The 22,457-nt window shown below is 44.5% G+C and overlaps 1 protein-coding gene across 1 annotated transcript in view; it reads left to right on the top strand.

The window, feature by feature from the left end:
* EMILIN2 (elastin microfibril interfacer 2) overlaps positions 1–21,829 on the top strand; it is a 42,282-nt gene extending 20,453 nt beyond the window's left edge. The window contains exons 5-8 of the mRNA XM_066329455.1: positions 2,774–3,106; positions 3,682–3,720; positions 14,948–15,085; positions 15,735–21,829. Coding sequence (XP_066185552.1) covers positions 2,774–3,106; positions 3,682–3,720; positions 14,948–15,085; positions 15,735–16,072 — 848 coding nt within the window. The 3' untranslated portion in view covers positions 16,073–21,829. The remainder of the gene's footprint in view (positions 1–2,773; positions 3,107–3,681; positions 3,721–14,947; positions 15,086–15,734) is intronic.
* The last annotated feature ends 628 nt before the right edge of the window (positions 21,830–22,457 follow it).

Genomic DNA, 22,457 nt, shown 5'->3' with positions numbered 1-22,457 from the left:
TAGTTGTGTAGCAGGGTTTTGAAACCAACAGCAAAACGTCGTCTGATGAAGTTGTGGCCTAAGAAACCAAATGTGTGCTCTGCATTACAGTATGGATAAAATGCAACATAAATTTTTTAATGCTGTAGTGTGAATAGTCATATAGTCAATTCCTCTGGGCTCCCTGTGACCTTGTGCACAATGCTGCTTTCTAACAGAATTGTAAAATCCCCTTGGTGTCTATAACAAAATTTAAGTGAGGTCTTTTTGGCTTCTTGTTAGAGCAGTCACAGATGCCTTTACTCTCTAGTTAGCTTTATGCACTTTCTGTGTGGTTTGGGGGCTGAGGAGGGCATGAGAAGATGCTGGTATGTGATGTGGTAACCACATTGTCACTTGACAGTGATGACAAGCAGAGCAGCAAGGATGCTTCTGCTGTGAACAGTGTTACTGTTCCGAGCTGTGTAATGATCTCAGCTCCATTCTTTGCCTTCCCAGATAGACGGGAAAATGATGGGAAGATTGTGTTCATGGCCTGCTCAGTCAGCGAAGTTAAAGCAGATCTCTGTTCACACCTATCTGATTGCTTCCACTTGAATTTGAGCTTTAGGCGAGTGATTCTGGATTTAGTGTTGGGACAGTTCTGAATATTGCAGTATTTGTGGCACGCAAGGAAAAAGTTTGCTCAGGATATGGGATTTCAGCAACTGATTGTTATTTAAAGGACTTGAAAAGCAAGCAGAGAAATGTTCATTTTCCTAGTGTCATCCCAAATAATTGTCTTAATGAAGCTTGGCATAATTGACTCAAGAAATGGCAAGTACATGCATCCCAAGGTAAAGTACTTTGTCAATTTGTTTTTTTCAAAGAGGTTAATTTGAAGATTTTAGTTGAAGGTCTAAATCAATGCCTCTGTGGACAGAAGTTGTCTTGCAAAGTCAATAATTCTGTTAAAAAAATCACTTTGATACTTTCAGGGTTTTTTGAAAATCTTTATAAGTGGTGTGTTGGGGTTTTTTTTTTTGTTTTTTTTTTAGTTTTAAGGGTTTTTATGAAAACAGTTTTAAGTAGTTTTAATAGTTCTTTCTCTATAAAGCACACATTTCACTGTTTAGGCCTCTGCCTTGTGGACAGGGTTACTGGGTGAGCTTCAGCCCAGCTTTGTGGTGCATTGCTTGTATGAGTTTCAGTTCTCCTGACAGACAGTTAAAAGTCAGCCAGCAAAGCTCAGGGAGATTTTTTCCTAGCAGCTGTATCTAGCAAATGAATGCAGGTGATGTGAGACTATGACTTCACACAGCCTCCCAGTATACCTGAAGGCTTATGTGGGCTTTTAAGGCTTTTATGAGACTGAAAACAAGAAATGGGATTCACAAGGGTAAAGTGCAGGTGTTGAATAGTCTCAAAACAGCATGTGGATTGCCAGTGACACTCTCTGGACTTCAGCCATGTGTTGGGGACAATAGCTGCACAGCTTTGTTTGTGTTGGGGACAATAGCTGCACAGCTTTGTTGTGAGCTCTTCCCCAAAGGTGCAGAGTTAAGTCTCTCCCAGACACACAGCAGAGCCAGGGGAAGCCTCACACCACATCTGCTTCTCAGTACAGCCAAGGGACTTAGCCCTAGCTACCAGTGAATTTGCCTAGGCTGATTTTGGACTGTGCTGAGTTGAAGTGCTTCGTTGTGAGCACCACTCAAAGAGGTGGCCTCCACTGGGGGCCTTGGCAACCATCTCTGCTGTGTGACGAGTTGTATCAGATAAATTTGCAAAGGGATGTTTGCCTGTTTCCACAGAAACTCACATCCATCCCTGTGCCTAAAGACATGTTTTGGTCTCAAAATACAACCAAAGTAACTTATGCTGAAGTTTAATTTAGCATGAAATTCTGTTTGTTGTGTGTAAAAGCTGTCAATTGCATTTGCTAAAATCTACACATTTCTAAAGTTCTATTCTTAGTGTAAATGTAATTCAGCTGTACTCTTGGGAGGCCATTGCATCGTTAAGTGTCATCTAGGACTTCATTTGTATGAATAAACCAGAATTCCTATAAAGGGCTTAGAACTTGACCAGATGCACAACCCTGTTCAGCCCAGATGTCATATGGGTTGGTTGCCCCAGTGGAAAAGTTTTTTAATGGTATCTCCTTTATTTAAACAATAAAGAATTTTCTGGCAGATGCATATCCTTGAGTTCTGCCTTCATTGTCAGAAAATGTTAGTAATGGAAGTACTTGGACATTTAAGTTCATAGCTTTTTAAAGTAAGGGAAGAAACCTCTTAAGTTCATTTACTGATGTTTTTTTGCTGTGGATAGTTTTCTTTATGATTGTGCTAAAGGGACAGCCTTGTGCTAAGAATTGTGTGAGTACAGAGTCAAAAGCAAGCGCAGTGGGTGTGAGGGGTTGAGGAGAACAGTGAAGAGAAAAAGGAGAGAGCATGCTCTGGAATTATGGTACTAGTGGGAATAAGTGTGATACTCATCCTGCTTGGTGCAGAAAGGCCAAGCTAGTGTAGCAATTGAATAAATGTTCATAGGATATTTGGTTTCTGCTTGTCCTGTCTCCACGCTGTCCTCATTCCTTTCCCTGTGTCACACAGGCTGTAAAGAGTGGAGTCTGTAGTCCTTCAGGAGTGGAATGGCGTTTAGCCAGTGCAGTCTTGGGTCTCAGGGAACAGGTGGCCTCCATCTGAGTCCTGTTTTGTTTTGAAGTATTTATTACACAAAACTGTGCAAATTTATGTTGTATTTTAGACAAATAATTCTGTATTTTTCCTCCTCTTTCACCATGTCAAAGGACGACCAGAAGTACCAGAGCAGCTGTTGCCACCGAGGCCACCAGTGCATCCCCAGCCTGGCATATCCCTGCTGCCCTCCAGGCCCAGGATACAACCCCCACGACAGAGGATCCCCCTCCTGCCACCACAGCTGAGGCCTCCTCCACGCCCAGCTCTGCCAGGGTCAGCAGTCGTGCCACTTCTGCCTGGAACAGCGGGCATCATCTTGGAGACTGGGGAGGCAGGGCCTCCGGGCACGGTTCTGATGTCTGGGAGAGGGCGGCTCAGGAGTGTGGATGGGCAGGCTGGCCAGAGTACCATGCCCATTGCTGAAGGGTATGCTGGAGCACCAGGTGAGAGAGCCAAACTGGGAGTGCTTCACTCCTGACTGAGTGCAATGGACGTGTCAGCTCTTGCTGGGGAGGTGACACTGAGATCTGCTGTGCCTCTCCAGCCCCCTTTTGGCCTTTCGTGGACACCCACTGAGGCTGCTGCGGCTGGGAATGGGTTTACAGCAGAGATGATTTGTGAATGGGCCTCTGCAGCCTTCAGCTGGCTGCAGAAGTAGGGGAAACACATTCAGTGCCAGTTTTGCTGCCTTTCCAAGGATACACAAAGCATGAGGTCAACAGAGATGATGTAAAATCCCTGGTAACTACAGCAGTCTTTGCCACTAGGGAAACTTAATTTTTTTTCTTTCCATAATGCTTGCAGTTGATTTAGTACTTTGGAGCAATAACTTGGTTCTCTTTGCCATGACCACCCCAGTTTGATAATAAATGAACATTTCATAGGAGACACTATTTAATAGCTGTTTTGGTAGGTCGCTGTACAGTAACCAGGGATGCTTTTTAGAGGACTGCAGTGATATTTGATCATAATGTACTCTGCTGTGTACTGAGTCACATATACTACTTTTCCTTTGTAGGATATCCAAAGCCATCTCATTCTCCCACGGATTCACAAGGTAAGGCAGTTGTTTCCTAGAAATTTTTCACATGGGTTCTTAACATTTATTTCAGTCCCTGGAAGGTCATGGCTGAGAGAAAAAAATGTGTTGACTTTTAGCATTTAAGTTTAGCATTGAGGAAAATCTGACCAATTTTTGCTAGACCTAAGCATTAAAACATAATCTGTATCTTTTGAAAATATGGAGGTGGGGAGAGAAGTTTGGTTTTTAAAAGTAATTTTTGGGTTCTTGCCACTTACTTCATTGTGTGGTTTTTAAATACAGGAAATTTGTTTTTTCTAGTTAAGGTTAGCATGCACCTTTCTGTTTGCCTTCTAAATGAGAAAATAGATATTTATGATAATTTTATTATTTCTTTAATAAAACATGAATAAAGCAAAGACTAAGATAGGGATTAATTGCTGGCATCTTAGCCTAGTGCATGAGTGAGGTTGCTCTCTGTGGAATTTCTGGCTTTGTTATAGTCACCAGGGCTTGAGTTCCTGGCTCAGTGAAAGCAGAAGTGCTGCTATGATTAAAATAATTCAAAGTGTAGTTTTCTTAGTTTGCTGGAGTGCTTTTTTTTTATAATTGTTAATATCACAGTGTATTTATGAATTTGTATGATGAACAGGTATAAAATTTATGTGGGACATGCTAGTTGGCCTAGATAAATATGTTGATTGGGTGCCGCCAGCACTGCAGCCTCATACTCAAGATATTATCAAACCCTGGGGAATAGTATCCTTGATCAAAGTATTTCCACATCTTCTTCAAAAAAAGTTATTTCATATAAATTTGTTTGAGGAAATATGGGTGATAGATGGAAGTAAAACATCAGGGCTTTATGGAATCCAAAAACGTATCACCCCAGGACTTAGTTTGATGGCCATAACAAAATCACAAATGCGCTTCATGAAGAATGGTCTGGGGACTAACAAAAAAAGAATTGTAAAGAGTTCATGCTCTCATTGTAATATTTATACTTGTTAATTAAAACTCCATCATCGCCTTAAAGCAATCTTTTTGCATTTGAGGATTGTGGTAGTAAGAACAGGCAGCAATAGATGAGGTTTCTGGAACAGGATAAGAAGTAAAGAAACATTCATTTATCTTGATGCCAGCAAAACCAATATAGATGTCTAGATTTCTGTGATAAATGGATTTCCTGGGGGTTTTCTTCCCATTGCAATTTATAGATAACAGTATTTTAATAAGTTTATGCTAAAACTGTGTGAAACAGTAGGTGGATGTTAGAAGTGTTAAAAAGGCAGGGTAAGACAGGGGTGCGCCTATCTGCTGCTTGGTTGGAACTGCTACCACCATGGGATCCAGAGGGAGGTGGGCTTGACCAAGGAGTCAATTTTCCTGACCCATGCCACTGAATACCTATCTGAATACAAGATACTCCTGCTGATGTGTCCTTAAAATTCCTGCGGTGTGCCTTGCAGACCTCAATGTCAGTCAGAAAACACAGATAAAGATGGTACCAAAAGCTGTTAAGACTTCTGTGGAGTTGGAGTATTTACATCCACTATCCCTAATCTGGACTGGCTGGATTGATGGGCTGAGGACAACTGGATAAGGTTCAACATGACCAAGTACCAGGTCCTGCACTTTGGCCACAATAACGTGCTGCAGTGCTACAGGCTGGGGGCAGAGTGGCTGGAAAAGCTGCCCAGAGGAAAGAGACCTTGGAGTGCTGCTCAATAGTGGCTGAACATGAGCCAGTGTGTGGTCAGGCAGCCAAGAGGGCCAGTGGCATCCTAGCCTCCATAGTGTGACCAGCAGGAAGTGATTCTTTACCTGAATTTGGCATTGGTGAGGCCACACCTTGAGTGCTGTGGCTAGTGGCCCCTCAGTACACAAGGGTCAATGAGGTGCTGGAGCGTGTTCAGAGAAGGGCAACAGAGCTGAGGAAGGGTCTGGAGCACAATTCTGAGAGGGCTGGGGGAAAAGGAGAAAAGGAGGCTCAGGAGTGACTTATTGCGCTCTACAACTACCTAAAGGGATGCTGTCAGCAGCTGCAGTCAGCCTCTTCTCCCAGGCAGCAAGCGACAGGACCAGAGGACATAGCCTTAAGCTGCACCTTGGGAGGATTAGGCTGGACATGAGGAAGAGTTTCTTCCCAGAAAGAAGAATTAGACACTGGTTTAATTAGACACTGGTGGTTAAACACTGGAAGAGACTGCCCAGGGAGGTGGTGGAGTCATGGTCCTTGGAGGTGTTTAAGGAAAGACTGGAGGTGGCACTCAGTGCCATGGTCTGGTTGACACGGTGGTGGTCAGTCACAGGTTGGACTCGATGATCTCAGAGGTATTTTCCAGTCCAACTGAGGCTGTGATTGTGTGATTCTAATTGTCAGTGTCTGATGAACAGAGAGTGTTCTGCGATAGAATTCAGCAGTTAGCGGTGCTGTGGAAACTAACAGCTGGGGAAGGGAAGATTTTTGGCTTATTGGAGGAGGAACTTACCGTGTAAATAAGACATCAAGGAATCCTTACTGTCTAATTAATTCAGGACCACCATTTATGATGTCTTTGGCAGTCTTCACCCAGTAAGTTTTCTGGTGCTAAAATTCAAATCTGAAAGATGACCAGACCTTCTTGTACTATAATTCCTAATATAAGAAACTTGTGCTATTAAAATGGTACTCTTTCATTTCTGTTTCTGAATAGCTTCTATTAAATAAAAGCACTGCTCGGGAAGAAGTTGAGGGCTCCAGTTCTGTCTCCTGAGACTGAAGTAGCCCAATTTCATGCTTTTCTTGAATGCTGAGGCATGATTTGCATATTTTCAGTACCAGAGCATTTCTTGCTGGTGTGTGTTGTGGTTTTTTTGGTTTTTTTTTTTTTGTTGGTTTTTTTTTTTTTTCCCTTAGCTGTGTGTAATGAACAGTAGGTAGGTGCTGGAGCAATATTCTCTTCCTGAAGCGCAGAAGGATGGAGTTGTAAGAGCAGACAGATGTTACTAACAGACTCAGGAGGAAAGTATGTGTGTCTTCATAACACACTGAGATATCATCCACATCGCAATCACTGTGACTTAGCAAAGCAGCTTCATTGAGCACTGGTTCATGGAAATCGCATCAGTGCTGTGCTGCATGGCCAACTGCAGGCAGGAGGAATATTTCTGAAAATGAGATGTTGAGGTCAAATTGGAGAGTTTAAAAAAAATAGGCAGGGAGGTGATAAATTGCTAGTATTTTGTTCCATTTGCTCTAACTGAAATTACACATTTTGCCCTCATTTAGATTTAGGAGTATTGACTGTTTATGAGAGGAAATCTGACAAATCCTGCTTACTCCTGCTATATCCAAGGGAATCATAAGTGCCTACTGACAAATGAATTATGTACTTGCAGTCTCTCTTCTGTGTCGATTCTTGAAGAATCCTCATTCCAGTTGCTGAGCAGTTGTCAGCAGCACCATCACATTGGTTTTTTTTCCTTTCATCTTGATAGCAAATGCCTATGCTGTGTGCTGTTTTGTTTTGCTTAATGGGTTTTTTTTCTTTCCTTCTGGCCCTTGAGCTCTGTGGGAGGCATGAACTGTGCTTGGAAGTCAAAAGAGAGGTGGAGGACCAGAAATACAACTAGCAGAAGGATAGAAGTAGATGTAACCTAAAAAAGGCCACCCATGTATCTTGTGTGGTTTTTTGACTCTCCAGAATGCATTACAGTAGCTTAGATTGCCTAGAACAGACTTACCTGCTCCTGCTTATGTGTAATATCTCAAGTGAAACCTTCTTGAATGCCTTTGAAGCCAAAAGACTTCTTTCCTTCCCCAAAAAGGGGGAATAAAACTGTGTCAGAGGTTGAATCTTTTGTGAAACTTTTTGTTTGCCTAGCAAACAAACACTTCTTCATCAGAGCTGTGCCTGTGGTTCACAACTTCTAAATGCTTTAATTTTTTTTTTTGAGGTTTGTACTTCAACATTATTGACTGTTTAAATGAAAGTAGTGTCCAAGCCTGGACCTTCCTTCGAGAAGCAGAACTTTGATCTTTGCATGAAGAAAAGTTTTTGCAAGAGGGGACATGCAAGAGAAGGTGGTGCAGCACTCTGTAAAGTTCTGCAAAAGCACTGCCGAGCTGTTGGTAGAAATTGTGAAAACTTCAAACAGGCACAACTCCAGCAAGAAGGCTGGAAGAGGGAAAGAGAGCAGACACACTGCATCTTTACTCTGTCTCCTTACATCGACCCCTGAATGATCTACAGGATATTTAGACATGTTTAAGATTTCTCCTTTGAATAGATACATATGGTGTGCTAAACTGGGCTGCAGATCTGAAGCAATTTCATTATCATAGCAACAAGTAGTTATTTCTAGTAAGTATTTTAGCAATTAGTGAAGGAAAATCTTGAAGAAAGCTGTGGACAGCCAGGGAAGGAGTTACTCTCTTACTCACACAGCACCAACCCAAACAGGACTGCAGCTGCTCCAGAGCAGGCAGTGTTTCTGGGCAGACAACACAAGGTTTGTTCCATTTTTGCAGTGTGACTGCAGGGGATAGAAACCTGTTGAGTGAGCCAACAATCTGAGGTGTGTTTTCAGTTAATTGGAGTCGCAAGCTGAGAGTAGCTTTCTCTGTAAGTAGTGTTGTGTTAAGGTGATGGAGCTTTACAGAAGCTGTTTAAGTAAGTAGGCTTCCTGCTATTAATTTTGGTCCTTTCAGATAACCTCATCCTAGCTTGCAGGATACCTGCAGGCACACTGGAAGCTAGGAGTAATGAAAAAGGGCTTCTGTCTATCTTCTGAGCTTGAGATAAAATGCTGAATAAGAAGATTTCCAAAGATACATGAGGCAGGTGGTTACCAGCCCCTGAGGGAAATCAACGCAGTTATCTGCCAATTCTGAAGTTGCAGGCATGTCTTCCCCTTTGCCTTCTCCTCCCCACCCCCCACTCCAAGGCTGAGTTATTCAGAAAAAAAGTGGACAGCAGAACACTTGTATATCCACATTTTAGATTAAGTAATGTGACTTTTTAAACTTCAAATTTAAGCAATATTATTTAAGTTAGATTGGATTTTAGGAAAAGTGGTTTTTACCCAGAGGGTGGTCAGGTACTGATGCATTTCCCCAGGGAAGCTGGTCACAGCATCAGCCTGACAGAGTTCAAGAAGTGTTTAGACAATGCTCTCAGGCACCAGCTATGATTATTGGGGTATTCTGTGCAGGGCCAGGAATTTGACTTAGATGGTCCTTGTGGGTCCTTTTCAATTCAGGATTTGATTAATTTAGCATTTGTTGCTGATGGGCATCTCTGATTGAGTGGGAGAGGACAAACTCAATTTTAAATAAGGCAGAAGGAGCAAGGTGAAACAGCAGCTGTGGACAACTTCAGGGCATTTGTTGTTTAGCTACTTGCCCAGACAAAGCAGCAAGAATTGACTACTTCTAGCACACTGTACTGCCTTAAGGAAAATGTTTAAAGGGAAGGTAACTGAAATGGGGCTAAGTGGCTGAACACTTGTCTTGACTTAGGTAGACAGGTATCTGCCAGGGAAGACTGGAGTCTCCCTCATTCTCCCTTACTCTGTTACCATCTGCATCATACCTAACACAATTGAACCTTTACACTCAATTCTCACTTAAGATTAGGTTTCCTTGTGGTAGACAACTGGTTTCCCATCTTTTTGCATTACCCACCAAGTGTAACCAGGTCAAAACAAAAACAATCCCGTGGATGGGTTCACCTTTGCCTGAGGTGGGGTTAATCCAAACAGTCTTTCCTAAAATACCTTTCATTTGTGCCACAGGGACTTTTATCTCCATCCACTGTGTGCAAGGGTTCAGACTGGGCAGAACCAGCTCAATTAATGGATCCTCAGGTGTTGACCATGCTGGTGGCCTTTGCTGAATTCATTTCCCAGTTTTTGAAGGTCCCTCCACCAAGTGCCTTCAGGGCAGTCTTTAGTAGTCCATTGCACCGTTCAGCTTTCCTGGCAGCTGGTGCATGATAAGGAATGTGATATATTCCTTCCTATATATGTGAATGTTCAATACTATGTTCTCTAGCCCAGGTCTTTATAAGGCCATTCTTGAAATGGGTTCCGTCGTCCGACTCGGCCATGTCTCCACAGGACTTGGATGGTGTTCCAGGCAGTAGCATGAGGCACAAGGACTTGAACCCTGGACCCTCAGATTAAAAGTGATGCTCTACCGAATGAGTTATCCGGGCTCTTCTACAAGAATAGAATTGTTTCTCCACTCAGCATCATCAGCACTTGCAATAGCCTTGGCCTCATGAACTGAAATAAAATTCACTCTGAGGCGGCTTGAACTCCTTCGTAGGCGGCCAAGATCTCCTTCTCTGTTGGAGTGTAGTTGGCTTCAGACCCTCTGTAACTTTGGCTCCAGAATCCCAGTGGTTGGCCTCGAGTCTCCCCAGGCACTTTCTGCCAAAGGCTCCAAGACAGACCATTGTTCCCGGCTGTGCAGTAAAGCACATTCCTCACATCTGGTCCCGTCCTGACGGGGCCAAAGGCTACTGCATGAGCAATTTCCTGTTTGATCTGGGCAAAAGTGTGTTGATGTTCAGGGACCTAGTGAAAATCATTCGTCTTGCGGGTAACCAGGTAGAGAGGGCTCACAATCTGGCTATACTCAGGAGTATGCACTCTCCAAAAGCCTATGGCACCTAGGAAAGCTTGTGTCTCCTTCTTGCTGGTCCGTGGAGACATGGCTGTGATCTTGTTGATGACCTCAGTGGGAATCTGATGCCATCCATCCTGCCACTTTACTCCCAGGAACTAGATCTCTTGGGCAGGTCCCTTGCCCTTGCTTTTCTTGATGGCGAACCAGGCTTCCAGGAGAATCTGGATGATCTTCTTTCCTTTCTCAAACACTTCAGCTGCAGTCTTTCCCCGCACAATGATGTCATCACTGTACTGTAGATGTTCTGGGGCCTCACCCTTTTCAAGTGCAGCCTGGATCAGTCCATGGCAGATGGTGGGGCTGTGTTTCCACCCCTGGGGCAGTTGGTTCCAGGTGTACTGCACACCCCTCCAGGTGAAAGCAAACTGAGGCCTGCATTCTGCAGCCAGAGGAATGGAGAAAAAATGCATTAGCAATGTCAATAGTGGCATACCACCTTGCTGCTTTGGACTCTAGCTCGTACTGGAGTTCCAGCATGTCTGGCAGAGCAGCGCTCAGCAGTGGAGTCACTTCATTCAAGTCTACAGTCAATCTTTATTCTCCATCAGACTTGTGCACAGGCCAGATGGGGGTGTTGAAGGGTGAGTGGGTTTTGCTGACCACCCCTTGGCTCTCCAGCTCACGGATCATCTTGTGGGTGGGGAACACGGCATCTCGATTTGTCCGATACTGCCGGCAGTGCACCGTCAAGGTGGCAACAAGTTATTCTTCTACCTTCAGGAGTCCTACTGCAGATGGCTTCTCCAACAGTCTCAGCAAGGGGTTCAGTTGCTTAACGCCCTCTACCTCCACAGCAGCTATCCCAAATGCCCAATTCCCTTAGGGTCTTCGTAATAGCCATTCCTGTGGAAGTCTATGCCCAGAATACATGGGGCCTCTGGGCTGGTCACAATGGGATGTTTCTACCACTCCTTCCCAGTCAGGCTCACCTCAGCTTCCAACAGAGTCAATTCCTGTGATCCCCCTGTCACCCCAGCAAAGGAAATTGGTTATGCCCCTACATGTCCCAATGGCATTAGAGTACACTGAAACCCAGTATCTACGAAAGCTTCATATTTCTGTGGCTCTGATGTGCCAGGCCATCGAATCTACACAGTCCAAAAGACCCCGTTTTCCCGTGCCTCTTCCTGGCTAGAGGCAGGGCCCCTCTAGCACTGGTTATTATTCCCTTCCTGGACATACATAGTAGAGGTTCCTTCAGGGGAGTCCAACAGAGCATTTCCACTTCCATAATACCTAGCAGTTTGGTCATGGGAGGCTGAGGCTACTTTCATTTTGGTGGAACTCCCTCGCTGCGCGTTTCTCTCCTTGAGTTCACCTACCCATGCTGCCAGGACAGAAGTGGGTTTTCCATGCCACACTCCCATGTCCTCCCCATGGTCATGCAGATAAAACCACAGGTCAGCTTGTGGGGTGTACCCTCTCTCTCTAGCTGGGGGACGTTTGGCTCTGACTCTGGGGCTCTGACATACACTGATGCTACATGGGAACTGTTTCTCCTCATCTCCTCTTTGAGTTCCTTCACCACGGCAGAGACATGAGCCTGTGTTGGGTCACCGATCATACTTTCATAATTCCTGAGTTTGTTGGCAACAGAACCTGCTGTCTCTCGGTTATCCTCGGCATTAATTGTTGCAATGAATGTGGCGTATTGAGATGGTCCATGCGTTGCCAGATTCCACAACATGTGCCCTGTGCATCCAACCTTGTTGAGGTCATTATCATGCTGTCTGGTCCTCCCAAAAAGTGCTTCCAATACTGCCACGTCCCTCAGGTGTTGGGTCCCTTCCTCAAAGGTCTAGCGCATTCTATTGTTGTGTTCCTGCATTCTGTGTCTGTGGACAAATCTCTCTCTCACACTCATTTAAAGTCACTCCCAAAGGGAAAGGGGCCCTTGCTCCCTTACAAATACCTGATTTGTACCTGAGTCCTGAGTCAAGAGTCCCACATTCCTTGCTTCACCACTATCTAGTTGCACACCTGTACCCATAAGGTCCCAGACTTAAAGTAGCTAGGTTCTATAAGCTTCACATCCCCGTCGTGTAATATGTTTTTGCAGATTGCATAGATTTTCATATGACAGGGACTCTGTGATGATTTCAACCTGTGGCTCTCCTGTGGATTGTGAGGGCCCTTCTTTCTTATCCTTATTACCTGAGCACCCTTCACCAATTTCACCTCAGACTTCCTGGTTTCCACAGGGGCGACTGCTGCTGGCTGTGGTTCAGCTGGAACCTGGACAGTTGTAACATCTGTGGGTTCCATTATTGCACCACCAGACTCTGTCTTCCTGGGGCAGGGGGAGGGTTTCCCATGAGCTGGGACTATATACTCCCTCAGCATCTGGCCCATCTCGTGTATCTCTTCTACCAGAAAGTCAACCCAATCCAAGCCTTTCTGAGGCAGGCTGTGGGGCAGGGTCAGGCTCTGGGGTAGCATCCCTGTTCTGTAGAGTAGGTACCAGGGTGGTTATTCAGATCAGTCTTCCCTTATCTCTGAATACTAAATAGAATAGGCCTATTAGCAACACCAGCCACTGTATGCTATCATTAGCATTCAGAGAGGATTTAAACCCTTCAAAAACTGGTGAGGTAGATCCAAAGAGCAGGGTGAAGGGTTGGGAAAAAAAATCCCCTGGTCTCATTTCCTCACAGTAGGTACCATTGTTATAGTAACCCCAAAAACACACAGTTAGTGTACGATAGCCCTGAATCCATATGCCTGCTTTCCAGAAAAAATTAAAAATCCATGAGTTCCTCACCTTATTAACCCATAAAATAAACTGGATGACAGCCACAGCAGCCTTAGTGACCAGTGTTTAGATAAGGGCCTGCAAGTGGCAGAAATACAGCCACAACCACGTGCCACCCAAACCAAGGAAAGCTGGACCACATAATGCTGTCAAACAAGGCTTCTATACACAAGAATTATGTCACCTAAGAACTGCTATCCTTTTCCTCTTAATGACCTTGAGCCTCACGTTGGGCACCAAAATCTGTCTTGTTTTAGATAGACAGGTATCTATCTGCCAGGGAAGGTTGGAGTCTCCCTTGGAATGTAAGCCTCTCCTCCCCCCCCCCCCCCCCCCCCCCCCCCCCCGCCCCGCCACTTCCAAATTATTACAAATTTGCAATTGAAAGACTGTCAGGCAAAGATTTTGGGAATAGGTATAGCAGTTCTCTACTGGGGATATTAAAAATACAAATTTTGTAGTACAAAACAATAAGCAAACAAACAAGAAATCCTAGAAAATCCTGACGGAGCCAGAATACAACCTGTCACCTTGTTGGTCAGGGTGTTGGAAAAAGTCCAAAAGTAAGCCCTCCTGGAGTGGCAGATGTGGTCCTGTTGGAAGTAGAGATGGTTCCCATAGGGAAAAGGGTCCAGAGATGGGTCCAGTCTTCCTTTGGGAGTCCTGTGGGAACACTGGATGCCTGGTGACACTTGTGGCTCCTTTTTATCTAGATGGAAATAGTTTGGCTCCTCCTCCCTGGGTGGAGCATCTCATAATGTGTCATGTCATTGGTGAGCTTTAATGGCCCATTAACAAAAGATATCCCTGTGGAGGTAGTGGGAGGGTGAATAAAGATAAGAAACAATGCTCCATCCTGTTTTAACAGCTGGCTTGGGAGGTAGTGGGAGGGTGAGCAGAGATAAGAGACAATGCCCTGCTTGGTTTTAACAGCTGGCTTGTTATCAGAAAGGCAGTTGCACCCTCCCTTCCTGAGTTACAACAGATATATTAAAAAAAAAACACCTCCCCAACTGGGTTTCAACAGCTGGAATAGAATAAACATTTTTTTGGGTTACAAAACCCAAAACAGCACTGAACACTTGATGTTAAGTCAGTCTGTTAAAAGTAAAAATTCATCTTAATTGTCCAAATTATATTTCATCCAACTCAGTCTAACTGCAGTGTTCATCTAGTAGCCGAATAGCCTCTATCAAATACCTAGGTGTCTGTTGGATCTACTGAGAAAATAAGAAAAAAATGTGAAGTGAAAAGTCCCCCAAGAGAGAAGTGCTGGAGAGAGACAAAAGGTTCTCTTTGCATTAATATGGAAGGATTATATATTCTTAAAGCCATTTTTACTGTGCTTGGGCTGAGAAAGTGGGAGATCTAAGTTGTGCACAGCTTCTCAACATGACAAGGAAAGCTGGCACGAGCTATTATCTGTAGCATTCCTATGACCATTGAGATAGTAATGGAGAGTGGAGGTGCTGAAAGGCAGCCTCTGTCCTGAAGAAGATCTTTGGCAGAAGCATTGTTGAATTGAAGGGTGGGTGGTAGGATTTCCACTGCCAGCATTTACAAGCCATGTACTGTTTCCTTAGAAGGGGGGAAAAAAAAACCGAAATACCTGTGGCCAAGGCAGGAACTTTATGATGCTCAGTAAATTTTATGGTGTGACACTTGAGGCCTGGGCCAGCAATATGTATTCTGCTAATTCTGGCATCTTGCAATTGGCAGGATTAGTCCAAGTGGAGCATGTGTAGGAACAGAGAGAGTGGATTACAAAGCATTATAGGGAAAAGGCTGTGTTATCATCCTGATGTGACTCTGATTCATCTTGTTACCTTTTCCAGGACCTGCCGCTGCTGCTGTGCCCTCTCTGGTGTCATTTTCTGCTGGACTTACACAGAAGCCTTTCTCTAGTGATGTCGGTGTGGTTCACTTCAATAAAGTGCTTGTGAATGACGGGGACTATTATAACCCCAACACAGGTAACAGCCAAAGAATGCACCCACACACATGCTAGAACAGGCAGGAGCATGGGTTACAGTGTTCCATGTTACTTCAGACCTTGCTGGTCCATTGAACAAATGAAGTCCATCTAAACCAGATACATAAAGATAAAAGATTCCTGTGGCTATGGCCAGGCACACACTTTCATGGCTGGTTTTCCATGACTGCCCAGTACTGATGAGGCCCAGCTCACCTCTACATCTGCCCTGCCAGCACAGCTGGTTGTGCTCCTCAGCCCTCCTGAGGCCAGCTGAGCCCAGGTAGCAGAGGTGAGGTTCCTCACTAATCCACTTCACCATGGCTGGGGTACCTGGAGGAGAGGGAGGGGAGGCAAAGCGAGGAGAGGAGAGGGATTCTTAGCTTCCATTTCCAAACTGCTCTTTGTATTCGAGAAGAGAGAGAGGAGGGCCCTAACTGGGGGCTGCCTCCTTCTCAGCCACTGAGGTTTAGATGTGCCCTCGCCTTCATGACTTCAATTAGTTGGTCACCTGCACAGGCTGACCTTGCTGCAGTTAGCTGTAGGAAGCAGTGGGTGATGCATGAATGTGGCTTTATGTTTGTGCTTAGGGGCAGTCAGGTGTGCCCATTTTGAGGAGCTGTGGTCAGCCCAGTCTCTCTGTTCTGCAGGCATTTTCACATCGCCGTACGAAGGGCGGTACCTGATCACCGCTGTGCTGGCCCCGGAGAGGGATGAGTATGTGGAAGCCGTGCTGTCCGTCTCCAACGCCAGCGTGGCTCAGCTCCACACTGCTGGCTACAGAAGGGAACTGCTGGAGTATCACAAACCCTACTCGGGCAAACAGACCTGTGGTGGTCCTGGGACGTTCCACCTTGTTCTTCACCTCAAGGCAGGAGACGAAGTAAACGTCGTTGTAACGGGAGGCAAACTGGCCTACACAGACTCTGACGAAATGTACTCCACGTTTAGTGGAGTTCTCCTTTATCCTTCCATTTCTCACGTTTAGGTTTACCTTGAACAGGGAGAAGGGTAAGATATTCAGAAGAAATTAAGTGTAATAAAATTCAAAGCTTTAATATATTTAGTATATATATTTGATTTCAGTGATGGGTTTATAGTCTATACAGAAACGTTTTCCTTGTCCTTTGTTTCCAGAGGTAGCTACAAAAGACACTTTTCTGTAGCTAAATGAACTCCCTCCCAAGCCCTTGTTTACCTGTAAAGCAGAACAACTATTTGAACAAGTATGTTCTCAGTAAATACTTCTCCACTATGCTCCTGCTATTCCCTATGCAACTGCCTTTGCAATCCTTTCCCTAGGTTTTTAAATTGTCCCTAGTGTATCAAAGTTTACATCTTTGCTCACGTTTACAGTTGTGGTCAGCTATTCTCATGTTTTCAGTAGAGCAGAGCCAAGAAAGTGAAATTGTAGTGGATATGGTTGATGACTTTTTATTGCTTGTATTATTTAATAATGTGTGTTGGCATAATCAATTTGATCAGTGCAATTGCAAACCATGGTGGTGCAAAGCAAAATGATGTTCACCTGTATCAGTTTTCTTTTCTGCCTTTAAAGGCCAAACACATTGCTAGGAGACAAGGTTGAGTGACTTAGGTGGAAGCAGCAGCACAAGGAGAAACTTCCCTCAGCTTTCCACTGGGCAGATGTGAATGCAAGGTGCAGTTGCTATTCTTGAAAGATTTAGAACAGTTATTGTCTGTTTATGGAGTAAAAAAGATGATTGGTTAGTCATTATGCTCTTGAGACTAAAGCTTGCTGCTGGAAATTAGGAAAACAGGTCAGAAAAATCAGAATCAACTTTGCTTAGCTAGAAAAATGGTGATTCTGAAAAGTTAAAAAAATTTTATGGGGTTTGTTTCTGGCAGTCCAGCAGTACTTGCATTTGAAGGGAAGATTTGTCTTTGGTCCGTGGTGGGAGACAAATTAGAGGAAAAAATGGTTGATAAAGGAAGATAGTGTTACTAGTCAATATTGTCAAGTGCACAAACCAACCCTCTGCCAGAGTCATTGTGACAGCCTCCTGCATGGGTGCTTTTGAGGAGGGTTTGTTTTAACACTCAGAATCTGTTTATATAGATAAAACAGCTTTCTTAGCTTAAACAGATAAACACATTTGAGGCAAGAGTATTTTGTTTTGCACAATAGCCACTTCTCAGTAGAGGTAATAAAAATGATGCTTTGGCTCTTAGGATTTAGCATTTTGATCACTTTCATGGCTGAAGAGAAATCTAGCCATGTTTAACCAAGAGCAGGACTGTATATTCATTTTTCACATGTACATATATTTGTCACTTGCACATTCTTTATATCAGCTGATCTTTTTAGTAGTCTGTTCATGCTACATAGAGTTGTATTTATCATACTGGTTTGTGTAGTGTATTTTCCTTATTACAAATGCAGAACAGCTGTTTGTAGCCTTAGAAAAAACAATTTTTTTAGGTGAGGGAAGAACTCCCTGCACTGTAAAGCAGCACATTGTATTTAGCTTAAGCCCTTCCCATCTGAGGAGATCAGATGAAGACTTGTGCTTTTGTTACTTAGTTTTGGAACAGATACTCCCTAATAACTGTGTTTCCAGGCAATGAAATGGGGCCTTCCCACAACAAACTATCACATCCTGGAAGCTGAACTGCTTTAAGAAAAGCAGGCATAAAAACCTTTCTGTCCACAGAGGACCTCTGAGTCAGTCCTAGTGCAGCTAGGGTTGCACTGGGGGAGTTGCGAGTACAGGAAGGAAACTGTGAGTGGAGTTTTAAAGCACCTGATTTGGGAAGCTCTCTTGACATCTGATTTCCAGAAATGAGGGTGTTAGAGATAAGCAGAAACTAGGGCTGGTGTGTTCATAGGAGGAAGGCTGTTTCTGACAGAGCAGCTGTTAGTCAGTAGCCAAAGATGTACAGTGAACTTGCACTTCACAGCCTAATAGAAGGAGCCACCTCCGTCTCATTTCCCTGCACGTGTTCCTGCACATTATCATACAGTCAGCAACCACACACTTGTTCAAGGGGGAGCTTAGCTTTCTTTTGTCCATTTTGTCCTATGCCTTTCTGGGTCTCTAACAGGAAGGGTTGTTTACTGTGTTTTCAAAAGCCAAGTGTATTATATGGGGTTTTTTTGTTTGTTTTAAAAACATAATTTCTTGTTACATACAAAAGCCAGAGAGGCACTTCTCCTTTCAGGATATTTTTCACTCTCCTCAAGAAAGCTGTGTTCTCTAAGAAGCTGGCTCCAGACTATGTGTGACTCAAGATTATTGTTGCCTATTCTAAAAATGACTCATGGAAACAAAATGAGCTGAGTGCTTAGGGAGACCTAGCTGGCAAACACAGCCTTTTTGTTCCACCTCCCTCCAAGTGAGAAATTTTTAAGAATCAGCAGTGCAAGTTTAGTGCTAAGAGTTGCAAAAGTTCTATCAATCGTTTTTTACCTAGCTGCTCCAGGACATTTCTAAATCCAACCCACAAATCCTCACAGGCCCAGTTCTGCCAATGGGACAGGGCCATGTTCCACCAGAAAGTTTCCCTTTAGACTCAGGATCTGGTGCTGCCCATGCTGGTTGGTTTAAGCCCTCATAATGCACCGTAACTGATATTTGTACACTGCTGTAGAGCATTCCCTAAACTGTCACAGCAAGGCACAATCCCAGCACCTTATTTTGAGGACACCTTTAGACCTTCCAGGGATAGCTTCCCATTCATCTCTAGCTGTGTGGGTGGGTAAAGTACGACCTTTTACAAGGAACCTCTTAAGATTCCCACCTTTGTTAAGGAGGACTTGACCCTTAATTTGCACTTCCTTGGTAATTGCTGTTATCAGGGTAGGTGGCTCTTAATAACACCTCTTAATGAGGTTATTTTCCTGGAGATGACAAAGTGGAATACTCACCACCTGCGAAGACCACAGGGATGTAGCCCATCAACAGGGAAAGGGAGGATGGAACCTGAGTCTGTCTCTGCTCCAGTCAGGGCTTGGATTAAATATTAATAATGCAACAGCTAGAAGAGACCCAGGCACAAATGCACTCATAGGCCTGACAAGGGTTGGCTCCACACAGAGCAGCCCAGCTTCCAAGGAAGGAGCAAGAGCCCTGCTCCAGAATACCCTGAGCCTGCTGACAGAACATTTACATCTGTGGTGAGAATCAGCAGCAGCACACAGAAGGACCTGCACTGATACTGTGGGTTTATGATTTGACTGCCACATCCAGGACAATCTACAAGCTCAAACAGGAAGCATCTGTTAACTGAGAAAGCCTTAAAAAAAATATCCAGTAGGTGGGAACTCTAAGACAGGACTGGTGCCAGTTTTATAGATCACAGTGTTACCTTTTAGATCTGCTTTGTAGGTAGTTTAGTAATGCAGTATATGAGAATTCCAAGACTCTCAGACAGTACAGTGACTGTTGGCCCAAGTGCTCTAATTTAACATAAGAACAGGAAGAAACCCAAACCCTACAGGTAAAGCTCTACAGGCAGATGTGAGTCTGACAGTCCCTCAGTCAGGCACAAAGCCCTGTTGTTCCTCAGGGACTGCAAATATCCAAATATCCAAAGATGAGTCCCCAGGGCAGCATCACTTGTGAGACAGGTGAGTTCCCAGAGGCAGGACTTTAGCAGCAGAACATCTGAAGCCAAGCCAGCATGCTGACAGCCAGAGAGACTTGGCTCCGGCCAAGCCCAGCAAGCATACCCTGAACCCCCAGTGTGACATATAAATCACTCATATCCCCAGGAAAGACTGCAGCAAAGTAGGAATGCCAGCTTTCATTGCAAAAAGTGTAAAAAAAATTGTACCTCATTATTCTAATTTGCTATTAAGACCTCTGAAAACAGCAAAGACATTTTTCTACTGTCCACTTTGAGACCACTGAAAGCGCAATGAGGATTTTCTGTGCTTTCCTATCACATTTCCTTCCTGTATACACTTGGATAGCTGCAGTAACTTTGTGCAGCGTCACTGGGGCTATAGTTGGTTTGGTGAAGCCAACTGGCCTGACAAAAAATACAGATAGTCAAGCAAGCTGTAGGTGGAAAGCATAAGAAAGCAACTTGAAACAACATGCCCATCACCATCCCATGCAGCTTTAAAATGTGCTGGGAATGCAAGGTAAAGGGCTCTCCAGCTGCAACTAGGAGACTGAAATCAGGACTGAACTCTTTTCTGAGAATACAGCATGCATTTGGAAGTGATTGTTTGCTGATTAGCTAAGTCCTTGTATTACAGCCCAGTAGTGGTTATGGGTCTCTGTCACTAAAACTAGAAATGCATTTACAGTCTCAGCTTGGAGATGGGAGGAATATGCACTCCACTGAGACTTGTTCAGCAGGTACAGGTTGGCTGCTGGTTGCTTCTGGGTAATGGCACAGAGTTCAAATCATCCAGCTACCAGGAATACCTGGGGGCAGTCTCATGTCATCACTAGGCAAATTTGTGCTCCAGCCAACACAACCTTTTTGCAATGTACCCTGCAGACTTGGGATGCAAACAGCAGCTCTGCCAATTTTTTGTATGTAGGAGACTTCAAACACCTTGTAACGTTACTGCATAAGCAGGTTTTGGCATTTTGTTGCTGTCTCGATTGTGAAAAAAATTACTAACATTTTTCAGCCCAAAGAACGTGCTTTAGGTGTGCGTGTCTATACATATGTTCATGCATACATAAAAATAATCTCAAAGGCAGAGAGAAATGTCCAGGAATATGAAGAAACTGTATGACAGAAAACAACTGCAGATATGTCCAAATAAAGCCTACCTCTTGTGTAATGCCTTGATGCTCTTTTGCTTTCCAGGGAATACAGCAGCCGAAATTTTTGCTTTCTTCTCCACTGCCTTTAGAACTGCAGTTTCTGGTTTCTCAGTCAAGCCTGCATGTATATTTGCAATGATTATTCAGTGTCAAGCACTGTTACATAGGCTTTGTAGTACACAGAAGTTTTGCCAACACAGCTCTTGTCCATCTTACTTGCTCAGTCACTGCCCTGATTCCTGGCAAAGATAATATTTCAGTTGCAAGGGACCTACAACAATCACCTACGCCAAGTGCCTGACCAATTCAGGACAGGACAAAATCTAAAGCATGTTTGTCAAAGGCATTATCCAACTGCCTCTTAAACACTGACAGGCTTGAGGATCCTGAAATGGCCCTTCCACTCCCCCAGCAAGGCAAGGGCAAAACCCACAGGGTCAGGATCTGGCATCTGCAGGGCTGAACCTGCCACTGCTCCAGCGAGTCTGTGCCTGCTCCACAAGCAGATGGAGCAAGGGCTGTCCATGCCCAGGAGTGCTGAGCAGCTGCACAGACCACTCCAGGGCTGCATTCCCCTCCATCCATCCTGCTGGCATGGGCTCTATTTCCCAGTGACTGAGAGAGTGGGCAGACAGCCATTCCCATGGCCCTGCGTGGTGTATCAAAGCAGCTTGAAGTTCAAGAGCATGGGGAATCCAGGGTGGCTTCCAGGGAACAGGAAGCATCCAATGTCATGTGGGGAGTACACCTGGCTGCCTTACACACAAAAGATTCCACAAACACTGTGGTTTGGGGATTTTTGGGCTTGTTACTTGTTTGGATTTTTTGTTTGTTAATTTTTACCAATCGCCTTTGCATTTGTCCTGGTTCTGGCTGGGACAGGGTTACATTTTGCAGCAGTGGTGAGCAATTGGATGTGAATTGTATGCTCTGCTGTTCCTATCACTGTTACTGTTCCTTATTTCATTGCTGTTTCTAGTTAATTGTTCTTATCTTGGCCTCTGATCTTTAGCTCTGTGTGCCTCCAGCTCTCATTTCCAGCCCTCCACAGGGGAAGAGGAGCTCAGTGGTCTGGGGTATTTCAGTGAGAATACCAAACTACGGAATACCATTCCTAAACCATGATAACATTGCAGAGCAGAGCTGCCCAGAGCTCCTATTCATCTAGATCTCTCTGCAAGGCCTTGTCCCTCAAGAGTATGGCATCATCAGCAAACTTGCAAATGGTGCATTTGGCTCCTGCATCCCGACCGCTAATAAATATACTGAACAGAACTGGCCCTGAAATTGAGCCTTGAGGAGCATCAGTGGTCACCCATGAGCAGCCAGAAGCAGTCCCTTTCACCACAACCCTGCCCTTCAGCCAGTTCTAGGCTGAGCAGTTCAGGCTGTTGCTTGTACGCAGGAATCACATCATGTACATCAGTGCATCACTACAGCACGTACACAGGAATCAGAGGTAGGGAACATAAGATTAGAGACCAGCAGGGTAGGAAGATGAATTAAAATGAGAGGGCAGGGAAAGGTTGGCTAACTCCAAGGCACAGTGTGTCCTGTACAGAGAAAGTGCCTGTTCCTGGAAACAGTGATTCTGTTCTTTACACACTGAAGCCAATTGCTCCA

Source organism: Sylvia atricapilla, chromosome 1, assembly GCF_009819655.1.
Source record: "Sylvia atricapilla isolate bSylAtr1 chromosome 1, bSylAtr1.pri, whole genome shotgun sequence".
Lineage (NCBI taxonomy): Eukaryota > Metazoa > Chordata > Aves > Passeriformes > Sylviidae > Sylvia > Sylvia atricapilla.
This window is presented reverse-complemented; position numbering and strand designations above follow the sequence as displayed.